The 13,736-nt window shown below is 38.6% G+C and overlaps 1 protein-coding gene across 1 annotated transcript; it reads right to left on the bottom strand.

Annotated features, from left to right (window-relative positions):
• Nucleotides 1-4,135: 4,135 nt before the first annotated feature.
• On the bottom strand, nucleotides 4,136-11,399 carry LOC111230872 (tetraspanin-3-like). The gene is made up of 7 exons (XM_022757749.1): nucleotides 11,136-11,399; nucleotides 7,090-7,281; nucleotides 6,703-6,777; nucleotides 6,430-6,525; nucleotides 5,499-5,648; nucleotides 5,124-5,207; nucleotides 4,136-4,444 (listed from the first exon to the last, which is right to left on the bottom strand). The coding sequence occupies exons 1-7, from the start codon at nucleotides 11,193-11,195 to the stop codon at nucleotides 4,364-4,366; spliced, it is 738 nt and encodes a 245-aa protein (XP_022613470.1). The 5' UTR covers nucleotides 11,196-11,399; the 3' UTR covers nucleotides 4,136-4,363.
• Between the last annotated feature and the right edge of the window lie 2,337 nt (nucleotides 11,400-13,736).

Genomic DNA, 13,736 nt, shown 5'->3' with positions numbered 1-13,736 from the left:
ACAAACACGATTTTAATAGCTCTTTTGATGCTGTGATATGCTCCCCGCATGACTGTGACTAACAGTGATGCAGTTCGAAAGTGTATCTACAATCACTCTGGTGTTTTTATTTCACTGCACTGACACAGCTTCTGAAACACTGCAACATCACAACCTGCCATTAAAGTCGTTAGCTCTGATGTATCAGCTAGATGACATTCACAAAAATAACCTCTTGTTAGCGTTTATGAAAGATCTGGGATTTATAAGTCTGGGACCGTTTCCAGGTTTGTCACAAAATTGACTATTTTTATGAGTATTTCAAAAGTAATAGGTAGAGGAAATGCTATTAGCCCCAAATCACTTAGTATCTACTTACAATAAACAATAAAAAAAGAAGAAAAGAACGCAAACAGGAATGACAAAAAAAACAAATGTAGAAAAAAAAGACTGCAGAAATAAAGGAAAAGAAGATGAAAGGGAGGAAAAAGAGCTCGATGACATGAATATCTCTTAAAACAACTTATGTTTCGAAGATTAAATCAGAAAATTATAGATAATATGGATAATGCCATGATACTCTCGCTGCTCCTTTGGTCCATTTGAGTCTTTGTTCTCTGCGTCTGTGCTGCATTTCTGTTCCTCTTTTCAGGCAGACCTCTCTAATTAATACTGATAGCATCTGACAAATGGAGACATCACAGTTTCGGTGGTGGGTGGCTATTTACAGAAACACACAGAGACAGAGAGAGAGAAAGACAGAAGAGAGAGAGAAGAGAAAGAGAGAGAGAGAGAGAGAGAGAGAGAGAGAGAGGGGCAGGTATGTTGTCAGCTGCACCTGCTCCTGGTCTTGACAATGTGTGGTCATTATTTATGGATCTGCCCTGGAAAGAAGTGTGAAGGCGAGGAATCTAAACAAAACCAGGACACTGTACTAGTCCCCTGTTTGTTTGTATAATTTTTTTAATAAAAAGGAGAAGGTCCTTCTTTTTTCCTATCAAACCTATGAGAAAACAAACATTACCTATCATCTACCATGTGATACATCAAAGTGTTTATGGTAAGCGAGGGTCTTTGCGGCTTGTTTGATGCTAAAGCTAGCAGGTATGTTACAAAACAAAACAACTCCAGAGAAGATATTTGGTAATAGAAATGTTATGCAGGTCATGAAGGAGTCCACGGATCTCTACAAAGACACAAAGAAACGGCCTGCCTGCCTTCAGCAGAGTGAGCAGCAGCATTGTGTGTGTGTCCTCCTCAGGTTACCTCCCTCCAACAGATCCCTGTCTAAGTAGGAAAGGAAATAAATAAATTAGGGCTGAAATTTCCCTGTGACGACATCTGGCTTAGTCGGCTTGCTCGGTGTGCGTTTGTGCTGACTGATGACCCAAAGAGGAGAGAGAGAGAGAGAGAGAGAGAGAGAGAGAGAGAATGGGGCCACATCTGTGGGTGAGTGAAGATGACCCATAAGGGAATAGAAAATGCTACAGCAGCAAATCATATGCACAAACAACTCTTAGCTCAGTGAATTCAGTGCTTTCCACTTCATTCTTCCCTTTAAGGTGAGAGAGAGTGAAGGCTGGACAGGCTGTTGTAAAAACCTGATTCAAACCTCATGCTATCTAAATCTATTGTTTTCCTATATATTTAAACATATTATGTATTATATATAAATATTCAAATACACACCACAGTTTGTACGCTATTCACCTTAATGAAGTCATCAGGGTTATCTCAGATTGGACTTGAGAGGCATGAGGTGTGATGTTTGAAATAAGTGGGCATTTAGAGAAGCGGGGGAGGGCTATCCAGTTGCATTATGGGAAATGTAGGATCCAATGGATGTTTTTGGAGTTTAATTTATTTATCTATTTATTTATAGCCTTTTCATTCATGTTATGAACCAAGAAAAATACCAAAACGTAACGTAACCCCACATATTAATGTCGATATGGATAGTACACGTAGAGAAACAGACACTAATGATTTAAAATCTTCTTGGTTGTTATTATTCACAGTTCAGTATATGCAGCATTACTGAGAAAGAGCTCTATCTTCTTGCTGCACCATCTGATATCAAGGGTTAACACGTGAGATACTACAGAGTGAAGGAAGTTGAGAAAAACAAGAGCACAGAACAGAAAACAGATGAGTCTTCCATGTCAGAAGCAGAGATGCAAGTACACCTCAAATGTAAAACAGAAACAGGCAGAGAAAGATACGTGAGGAGGGAAAAGGTGAGCTGAGAAACTGACACCCTGACACACACAGAGATAAAGAGACATGAGGGAGAAAGGGAGACGGGAGAAAGAGACAGTTTAAGGAAAGAGGGAGGAAAACAGGTCTCAGAGCTGACAAGGTTATCTTGCCATGTGTGTGCCAACAGCTCTCTCTGGAAAGGACCGGCTGTGTCTAAATGCCAACGCAGCCTGGAGCAGTGAGGACACGCATAGAATAAGATATGCAGTCAAGAGATATAAGAGGGACACAGACTGAGACAGGGCAGCGGGGTTATTTACATCAGAGGACAACATTAAAACAACAGCACACACACTGATGTTTATCACACAGAGCAGATAGCCTAATTGAAACTCCAACACAAGTAACAAGTTACATGAAAGTTTTGTTAATATGAAGTACCTAAATAATTGTTGAATAAAGATTCATTTGTGATTCTTCAAGCTCTAAAACATGTAAAAATCCTATTTAAGACTCACTGTATTCATGTATTTTGTCCATTAATATATACTTATAATAACTGAATGACAAAATATATATGTACTACCTCTGCAGAGAGCACATACAGCGTGTTTCTTGGGCCCCTTCATCACCACAACTACTGTTTTAGACTTCAAACTCAGAGCAGGTTCTCTACCACCACCTGCAGGAGTTACTGCAACTAAACACACAAACGCAAAAACCTACAGTGATGTGTTCTGATGCTAACGGATTATTGTGGTTTAGGATTTGGTAATTACAGGATTGGCACTTGCAAAAGGGGAAGAAAAAGGGGTTTGTTGCATGGCTGGTTTGAATCATTTATGAAAAAAGTAAATGGATAATTTAAGTCTGAATGAAACTAATGGTTGAAATCAGTTATATCTACAGCCTCATCAGTGGGAGATCTACCCTTTAATCTGTGCTGTGTGATGATTGATGACTACTACGCCCCTCAACGTGAGTTTATAATTTCATTTATCTTTTTGGTGCTTATGTAACACGAACACTCCTATCTTCTGTATGTGCCAAACTAAAGGGCCTCTTTATCAGTAGAGTCAGGAGGTGAGAGAAAGATAACCACCGTGGGTCACGTTCAATGTGATGCTTTGAATGTGCACCCTGTAACAGAGGCCTCTGGTAAAAAAAAAAAAAAAAAATCCTGCTGTTTGAAATGAAGCTAGAAATGTGTTTTGGCACAGGTTTAGACATAACTGTTTTTTTTGTCCCCTTAATTCTGTGGCAACACGTGATAATATGTGTTCAACTGTCAGTATGTCCTAGCTATAAAGACTTTTTACAAAAGGTTAAAAAAACAAAATAACCACAGAAAACAAGGCAACACAAGGATGTGATATAACTGCACCAAACTCCAAATTATTGTGAAATATTCACCTTTTTAATTTAGAAACATCATAAACACAAAGTCAAACTACTGTAGGTAAAACTGTAACTTCATTAAATACAGTTAACTGACCATACCATTAAATATATAATGTATTCATTCATTCAGTTGACTATAAATATTGCAATCCTAAAGGAGACATTAAACTGCTATACTCTAAAAATCTTAATATATAGTTTGTACTCCCACATTATGGTATAATCCAAAGAATAATTTCCTTTAAAAGAATATCTACATGATGCAGCAGAGTGAGAAGGCTCAGCAAGATTTACAAGTACAAGTCTCAATGTCCAAAAATAGTTTTCTTTTCTGTCACCTTTTCTCTCCTGTGATGTCCCGGCAGCTGCATGAGGTTTACAGACAAGCATTAGAAATAAGAAGGTGCTTCAGACGAGTAAGTCTTGCAGCAAACTACTGCTTAAAAATGGTTTCTTATATCGTTGTTGTAAGTGTTATGTCAAAGAGGCTCGGTTGTAACAGTACAAAAACCTTTGGCAGCCCAACCAAAATGGAAATCAAGACAATAAGTCAAAATTCAAAGCCACGTCACATTTATGTCAAATATCGTCTGAGGAGTGATCTTACAAGGAGAAGAGTTTTCCACTTGTGTGTATATGCCATTATGTAAGTAAATCTTAGATTTGTATACGTTTGACCTGGAAGCCTCTGTACACTGCAGAATAAGGATGCCTGCCGATATCAAGTGGTCAGAAAACCTAAAGGACTGAAGTGAGGAGGTGGTGGGTGATTTCAGGAGGTGGTTCAGGCGTAGAGAGGCTGGTAGCCGCTCCTTCGGCTGCCACTTTTACAGGTGATCACACATACGCTTAGCATCCCAAAGAACTGCAACAAAAGTAAAGGTAATCATACACAAGCTCTTAAAATGTATTTTCTGAAGCAGCGTAGGTTATGTGAACAAATTTGCACTGGAATGGAACATAAAGGGTTACAAGAACTTTAACTGCTGTATTTGAGTAGGTTAGGATAGGATCAAGTATTTCACTCAATCAATGTGAGAGAACAAGAACTAGCAAGAAAGTAGCCTATGGCACAAGAAGGAGGATGTTCCTCTCAGATAACTTCCCCTTGTAAGGCCACATCTGAGTTTGGCTTTCTTAGAAAGATCACGTTGAAAAGCATAATTGAATAAGTTAAGTGTAGAGTAGCTATCAACAGGGCTATCATTGTTCTTTTACACGAGCGGATTCAAAGACAGATGATCCTCTATTTGATTCTTACTCAGCAGGACTTCAGCTTGTTTTCCACCTCTGACTAACTCTAATGTACCAAACAACTACTGCTCAGTTAGGAAATACATGCACTTGGAAGGTACAACAAAGCATATGGAGAAGTATAACATGTAGCCTTCAATTTCTCCAATAAGATACACCATCTGTTGCACTGACTGATGTGTATCTCCGATATCAGTTTATTCCACAGCTTACCACCACATATTTTGCATATTGCTGTTGAAATGCTGCTTAAGTGTGTGTTGGGTCATGCTGACTGCACCCGTCTTTACCTTGATGATTGCGAAGCCCAGAATGACCAGCATGGCGTAACCCCACACATCCTGGAGGAGGCGCGTCAGCTTGGGTTCACAACCCTGAAATATACGCAGTGGGTAAACATATGTGCTGATCATACCTTGGCAATGTCTTCATTAAAATGTCTGTTAGATAATTGGGTTTTGCAGATTTTATTTTTTGAGTCAAAATAAAAATCATTCAGTGTCAGATAATTCCCTGTGTTCAAGTCGTAGCTGGAGAAGCAGTTAAAAGACCAAATAAACAGCTTACTATCCCCAGCACAACAACAGCATAAGCATGTGTAACCACATGTGCACTGACACAGTATTTATGTCAAAAATAGCAAAGTGTGATTCCGTGTGATTTACCTCTACGTTAAGCAGTTCTGGTTGATCCAGTCGGCCAGTGCACTGCGCGGTGCTGTTCTTGCAGCAGGACACAGGCACTGTGTTGTTGTGGCTGGTATACCACGCCGTGCCGATCCAGTTGGTGTAATTTTTAACTCCGCAGCACTGCAACTGCACAGAGTCAAAGACAGGTGATGAAAAAGGAGGAAAACTAAAAAAAAAGGAAAAAAAAGATAAAAATGGAGGGAAATGTAGATGCTAGTATATGAGAAACAGTTATACGAAATATCCACCTACCATTAATCTACATGAGTATAGTGAGTGCTTTATGGTACAGGAAGTTATTTAGGGATGTGTGAAGTCTTTATTTTTTGACCTGCACACTCTCCATCAACCTGCTTTAACTCCTATTTCAGTGAGTAACTTCCTGCATGTCCCACAACGACATGTGACAGGCCCAGAGGTGTGAATCTGACGCAGCTAAGCAAGTCTGGTTGTTTGAGAACGCAGTAGTCCTTTATGGACATTATTTTTATTTGTCTGTATTGCTGAACTATAAGCTATTGCAAAATGTTTTAAGATTGTAATGGTCTTCACTTTACATTAATTTACACATTCTTGAATTAACGCATAAAAGAGTTTATTTTATTATTTATATAAAATCAAAATAGAGTTGTTTTTTTAGCTCTAATAACATGTATTGTTTCCATCTGGCCAGTTATCAAAATATAACGTATACTGTGTTTTAGCTGTTGCTGTTTTAAGATGTTTTTTTTTTTTTCTTAAAAAGGCAAGAGAGTGAAAGACCGAGGGGGAGTAAAACGAAAGAACAAGAGAGGGAAATGAAAGCAAGCAAGCGAGAGAGAAAGCAAGTGAAGCAGAAGAGGAAAAAGTACAACTGAGAAAACAAAGCTAGACCATCTATTTATATACAGTAGACCACGATGCCAACCTGTTGCTGCAGGTAGTCCACACCTTTGGTCTCAGTGCCCTGTCCATCATACTTTTCAAAGGTTCCATTCATAGAGCGCTCCAGATCTCCACTTATCTGAAAAAAAAAAACACACACAATGTATGCAGTCAGGTGCTTTGCTAATGGGCTCACACAGTATATAAGTGTGCCAAAGCAGATTTACAATGACGGATATTAAATACCGTATATCCCAATATACTTTACAGTCCGCAGCAAATATTGTGCGACAGAGAATATGTATCCGTGACTCACCTTGCCCTGGTAGATGAAGCTAAATACCAAAGCAGTTATTTCAGCGGCAAAGATCGCCATGATGATCAGGAAGAACTGGAGAGGAAGAAAATGAGATGTTGTTAAGAAATGTATTGGATAAAATAGAAATGAAACACGGCGAAAGGATGAACAAAAGTTCATAAATGAAACATCAAAGCTGACAACTAAAACTTTAACTGAAAATACTGTAAATGTTTGCAGTTGCATTTTCACCTTCAGACTTCAGATTCAAACAAACAAGGAAATGTCAAGGAACTGACTGAAGCACAAATTATAGCTTACACCTCACCTCTCTCTCTCTCTCTCTTTCTCACACACTCACACACACACACACACACACACACACACACACACACACACACTTACAAAGCTGAGGCCGAATTTGGACTCTCTGATTGTGGAGCAGCATCCCAACAGCCCAAAAAGGAACATCACCACGCTGATGCCAATGATGATGGCTGCTGGTACAAGCGTGTACTTGTCCTGAATGAAACTGTCAAAATTGTCATAGCTCTTGATCACATAGGCGCCAACGTAGGCCAACGCCGCTCCTGCAGCCTGCAGGGAGGAGGAAGCAATATGGTTACCATGTGTGCATACAGATCAGAGTCAGTAAACGAATTATATGATTATAACATTAAGAGCAAATGCAAAGATTTTTTTTTTTTTTTTTTTTTTTAAACAGATCATTTGAAGACACTAGTTTTCTCATTTTCATCATGTATGTTTGTCAAAGTTTTTATTCTGGGAATAAACACAAAAATAAGGATCCCACTGAGAATAACATGAGGGTACAGTGAACACTTTTATCTGCTGACACTGTTTAATTACACAACATTCTACAATAAGCACTAGCTACTGAGCTGAGAGCTAAATTATCCACTCTCTCCTAATTTTGACCATTTCTTCACCAGTTATTCAAATCTGTGCTAAACAGAGTCAACAATCATAAAGTAATGGATCTTCAGCTTTTCCAGAAAACCTCAATTGCATTTAACAAAGTACTGCAGAAACAAACGCACACTAAAACAAGTGGAGGGATTTGTCACATGATCTGTTTTTCTTTTTCCTCCCTTTGATGTAGTTGAAAGCGTCATGTTCATAATCTGTACACTGAATACTAGAGAAACTGAGAGGAAAAAGCTGTTTTTTAACCTTCCACTCAGTAATACTGATGTATGATATGAGTCAGCCATTTGGTCTTTGTATGTGAACATGACGTAGTTAAAACACAGCAAGTTGAATAACATGAACTACACTGAATTATGACACTTCTTTTTCTAAAGGTACAAAAGATAGTCGAGGTAGTAATGATAGCCTGCCTATAATCATGAATGGCAGCGAATATAAAGTGAGAACTCTAAAAACACTTCAAACACTTTTAGACAGCTCAAAGGGATTTGTTCTAATATCATTATCTGATATGACCTCATGTGATGAACACAATCCGTAAGGTCACTGGTAGTCCATCGCTGTGGAGTCAGATGTGGATTAGGCATCAAGTCACACCATAATCATGACTTATGCACAAGTCATGCTCCAGTAGTGAGCTCACCAGTCATAAGACTGCACATTTATGGGCCAATTTTGTGAAAACACAGTACAGACTGAACTTACAGTGACAATTTCAAAATGATTTATCATGTTATTGTAAAATGACACCTTTGTTTATTCCGCTTTGTGTATCTGTTTAACTATCTGGTCCAAAAACTCAAAGGTTTTCGAGGGTCCATAGTACAAAGACTTCAATAACAGAGGCAACTGTTTCAGAAAACAATGGCTTTTTATAGATTTATCTCATTATCAGCACTCCTGACTTCCTTTTGCCCTTTGACACTCAATGTGTCAATTCAAACGCCTGTTGGTGGAAAAAGAAGCTGCTGAGTGATGGAAGTTACATAAATAACACTTCAGAATCTAAACTGTAAATAAAATTACACTCAAATATAGCTTTTTGTGCAAATCCTGTTTGTACTGTATATCCTGGTGGCACAGCGGGGATATGAGAATAAGAAAATATGTGATCAACTAAATTTCCAGTTGGAAAGTTTGAGGTAAAAAGACAACCCTTTATTTCTCAGAATATTAATCAAAAATCCCCCTTGTGTGTGTCTGTGTATTTGTGTCATTTTCAGTATTACTTCCCCTCTAATGATATGAGTTATACATAGTGTGGACATGTTTGTTTGTATGTGAAAATGTGTGTTTTGTGCGGCCTAACAATCATTCATCCCTCAGTTCAGCCCCATGACTCACTTCTCTTAATCACTCCACAGTCACGGGATCCCTGTGGAATAGTGTGTCTAACCCCCCCCCCCACACACACACCGTGGCTCACCCCTAATCTTTCCAGAAACTCAGACCTTGTTCCTAAGAAGCAGCACAAAGACGCTTACACAACATATAGCGCCCATGCACGGTGCCACCTCTCTGGAATGTGAGAAACCTCTGGAGCGATGTTTCTTGGTCTGTGGCCATGATTTTAGCGGGTCCCTGCACTGCAAATGTTCTGTAACCGCACTGTACCTCGGACCAGGTTCAAGGGGCAGACATGATTTAAGTTTAGCCAACTGGGAAAGACAGCAGCCGTGACATTTCTGCTCATGTACTTCCACACATCCAGAGCACAGCCTTTTAAAATTTAGATTTTCTCCCTAAATCACCCAATTTTCTTTTAGAAAAACACTTCTATTACGCAATTAGACATATTAACTGATTAAATCTTAGAATACAAAGAAACCATGATTTATCACAGCACCATTACATCAGTTGTGAAGTGGATCATTTTATACACATCGTCACTAAATTCACTACACAATATATTTGTTTATTAATATCTGCCATCTTTTGGAACATTAGGATCTTCAAAAGACTTTATATAAACTTTTGTGGGTTTGTTCTGTGTTTAGCTGCATATAAATGTTTTCCTAAATACAGACCTGGCAGTGGGCCAGGCAGTGTGTAAAAGGATAAGCTGATATTTTGGTTGAACTATAATTTTTTTTAAAAACAATTTTCAACATCTCTCCTACATTCTTGTTACAGTTAATCTTGTTCAAAATGTACAGTTTCTCATCATCTAACTCACACAACTGCTCAAGACTCTTGGCCTGATGAATCAGTGGAAAAATCAAATATGGATGATCACTGTCTTGCTCCAATACGTGGATTTGGTTTGTTTTAGTGCTTGACTGTTGGCCAAATAAAGTTTGCCCCACATTCTTCATAACCAGTCAACAGGCACGACAGACGACACAACTGAGCTGCAGCTGTTAGGAGAAACAAGATACACCTGATGTGGGTGATCTTTTGAGTTATGTGGTTTACAAATAAGAGATGATCGCATTAAATTTTTGCTGCTTCACAAATAGAAACCTGCGTTATATGTCACAGATCTTTGCCATATGACATATGTTGTGTGTAAAGCCTGGGTTAAAGGAAAGACCGGACAGAGGAATGTAATAAACCCTATAAACATTAGAAAACAGACTCATTAAACAAACTCATATACTTGTTAGAGATGGGAAAATGGCAAGCGTTAAATGCAAAGGGGGAAGATAAAGCACTACATTGGGAAGAAAGAGAAGTTTAAAGTAAGGAAGTTAAAATAGTATGGAAGTTAAAAAAAAATTGAAAAGATAAACCATGTCTGTGGTTTCCCTTCCAAATAAACACACAGGGCAGTTTTATCTCACAATAATCTAATTACACAGACATCAGCCACAGACAGCACAGAAGTTTAGTTGGTCCCTTGAAAACCCATTTGCTCTGAGAAGGAGGACAACTGACAACTGTTTGCCAGCGAGGCCAAATGAGGAGAGACATGGTGAATGATAAGCCAACAATATACAAATCCAAAGTTTACTTTGACAATAAGCCAGAAATAAACTCTGGTCAGGAGTCAGTCATAAGTGGCCCACTACATACATAGTGTCCATATACTGTAGGCCAGATTACAGTACAGGGACTGAAGACAAGCAGAAGTCTAAAAGAGATGGAGTATCTCTTCGGGTCAGACTGGACGGGGGAGCCAGTGAATCACTGTTCCCCTTAACTCTTAGACTTCTGGTCACATTATTGAGAAACACTCTTCAAGGAATCATTAACTACGGTTTTAAAAACAAATAGCCCAAACGGGAACTACATTGGGGAAGAGTTAAAATGAAGAAGTACAGTATAGTAATAATACTGCAGGCTATCAGGGTGGTTATCAAGTCACAACTCTGATTTGTAGAATACAAACCTGAAAGAACACAGAGCTCACAGACACTACTACACAACAAATAACGATGGTTTAAAGGTAAAAACAAACAAACAAACAAACAAACACCAAACACATCTCGGTTCTCCTCTCTCTAGCTGTCAGTATAAATTAAAATTTTCGCAGGTGGAGAAATGGCACCATGACTCACCCAAAATATCAAGCTGAGGAAGAGGAGGATGGTCTTGGACGTGAAGATCCCGCAGTCCATGTTGTATGACGGAGGTGAGGAGACTGAAGAAGAAACTATGGGGTCACTAAACTCCGGATTTTATTCTCGCAGAGCCGCCGAGTGTCTCCTGCCGTCGCTCGTTCAGTCACAAGTTCTCTCACTTTGTCTGGCTGCAGTGAATGTGATCACATGGTCACATGCTTTGGGGAGGAGAGCGATGTAACAGAACAGGTCCAACAGCCCCTCAGCTAGAGAGCAACATCACATCACACGGCGCGCTCACAGAGGAGAGCGGAAAGCCCCAAAGACACGCAGAAGAAAACAAAGGAGTCTAATAACAAAATAAAACTGAGGCTAATGTGTAAATTTGGAGAAACGTTTTCAATACAGAACTAAGAACACACTTTATTCTCGATTTGACACGCCTTAACAACACTTTTTAAAAAATAAAACAACAGACGCGATGGCACTCAGTCTTTTCCCCCCCCTTTTCATAAGTTATTCATGACACAACTATTGTACCACAAACCTGCTGTATCTGTTTGTGTATCGGTATGATTGACTCGTGGCTGTTTTCACAGGAACCGTGAGGCTGTCGTGAATCTGTGGATTCATTCAAAAAGGTCACTGGATGACGATGATAGCTCTCCTGCTCCTCAGCAGTTAGAAGCAATGACATGAATTATTCTGACATAAAAATACTAGAGAGGCCTGGAGCAATAAATCACAGTGTGCTTGTATTGGTACAAAACAATGGTTCTATTAACACTTCTTCAACAGGGGGGTTGGAAGGCTGAAGTGAATGTCTAAAATGGGCTTAATTTAGATGATTTAATCCACTGACTCATTTAAGTGTGAGGGAGCGCAACATAAGGTAACAGCTGCTCTTCTGACTTTAACACAGATAACAAATCCTTATAACTTTCAAACAACAACAGCACATACTCTAAAAGGAGTCACTTATAAGTGCTGAATACCTTACTTTTTCATTAAAAGTCCCTGTAGACAAACTACACAAACCACAAGAAGTCCAAAACAGTTGCAGTACCTCTTTGCTTAAGGAAGTAAAAGTTTTGGTTGAATGGTTAGGGTGACAACATGTCGATTACGTTATCAAAATCAAATCCAAGCTGAACAGTATAGAGATTAGATTAAAAGGCCCGTTTCTGTCTGGAAGTTTCTCCGACTGGTCCAAATTCATCTGATCTTAGATGTCTGCTTCACCCTCTGTTCTCCGCTCCAGTGCATGTTAGAGTGGATTTAAAGCTTTCTACAGTCATCACCAACATATTTTTTTTAAGCTAAAATAACTACTTATACAGACTTGCCATCAAAAAACAGAACTGTATTTTGATGAAATTCATTTTACTTTGTCATAACACACATTGTGTGTTCGCGTGGGTTTGTATGTGTGTATTTGTGTGTAACAGGAGGAGGCGCTATCAGTGCACTACAGAAGGCAGACTACATTTGCCAATCTTTTCCCCCCAGACACACATACTTTATCTGTGTGGTTCGAGCAGTTTATTCAAGTATTTTTGAAACAGTTAAGATTACTGATATTCCAGCTCATGTGTCTAATAATCGTCTCCAGGTTAAAACAAATACTATCAAAGAGTAACCCAGATGTTGGACCACTTTTTAGGTTGATTTGTCCTGTTCAATGTCACGCAAATGCAAATCAAACCAATACAACAAACTCGGGTTTGTACTGTTGTTAAAGGTTTGTTCTCATCAACAATGATAATAGTTGTAAACACATCATCAAACAGACCTGGATATATAATAATATTAATGTGAGAATCACAAAAAAATACTGATTTTTCATCAATGAATCATATCTACTGTATGTGAATATACCTGTCATTTCGTCAAAATGAAATTTCTCACAACAATGTAAAAGAACACAAAATGGTTACAAATAAGATAAGTTGTATTTTATGTTTGAAATCTGACTGAACTTCATACTTCAAATAGTCTGCAATGCTATACTAACCTACTCTACTGTACATGTTTGTGCTGTTCATCAATCTAAAGCGATATTATTAAGGAAAGGCAATCAGAGGAATATTCAGTGTCGTATGATATACTACTTCACTGATTCCTTTGCACTTACTTTAATTAATCTATTTATATGCAGAGGACACAGCAGGTTAAAAGCTTGGAATGGAATTATTGCATTTCTTTATGGCATCACGTCCCAGATCAAATGATTAAACTGGTTGTCAAACCATGGATCATCGCTTTAATAAGAAAGACTCTTGTTTTAAATGTACAGACATGCACACTAATGTGAATGCATCTCACACAGGTTGTTTCATAAAAAGCCTAAAGTTCAAAAAGACCCGGGAAATTAATCTTGAATTCGTTTCTCTTGCTGCCCCTCCTCACAGGCTGATAACTCTTATTCTGGCTGAGGTCCCGCTCCCTCCACACAGAAACATACAGTAGCCTACAGTAATATTTTCAGTAGATAAATATGATGATATAAAACTTAATTTTGGTTATCTAACTTTTTTCACTTCACACTTTCATTAAAACTGTCCTTGCTACTGAATTTCAGGAACTTATATCTATGTT

Source organism: Seriola dumerili, unplaced genomic scaffold (assembly GCF_002260705.1).
Source record: "Seriola dumerili isolate Sdu_G_001 unplaced genomic scaffold, Sdu_1.0 BDQW01000290.1, whole genome shotgun sequence".
NCBI classification, from domain to species: Eukaryota; Metazoa; Chordata; class Actinopteri; order Carangiformes; family Carangidae; genus Seriola; species Seriola dumerili.
Note: the sequence above shows the minus strand (reverse complement) of the source record. Positions and strands in the feature narration are given on the sequence as shown.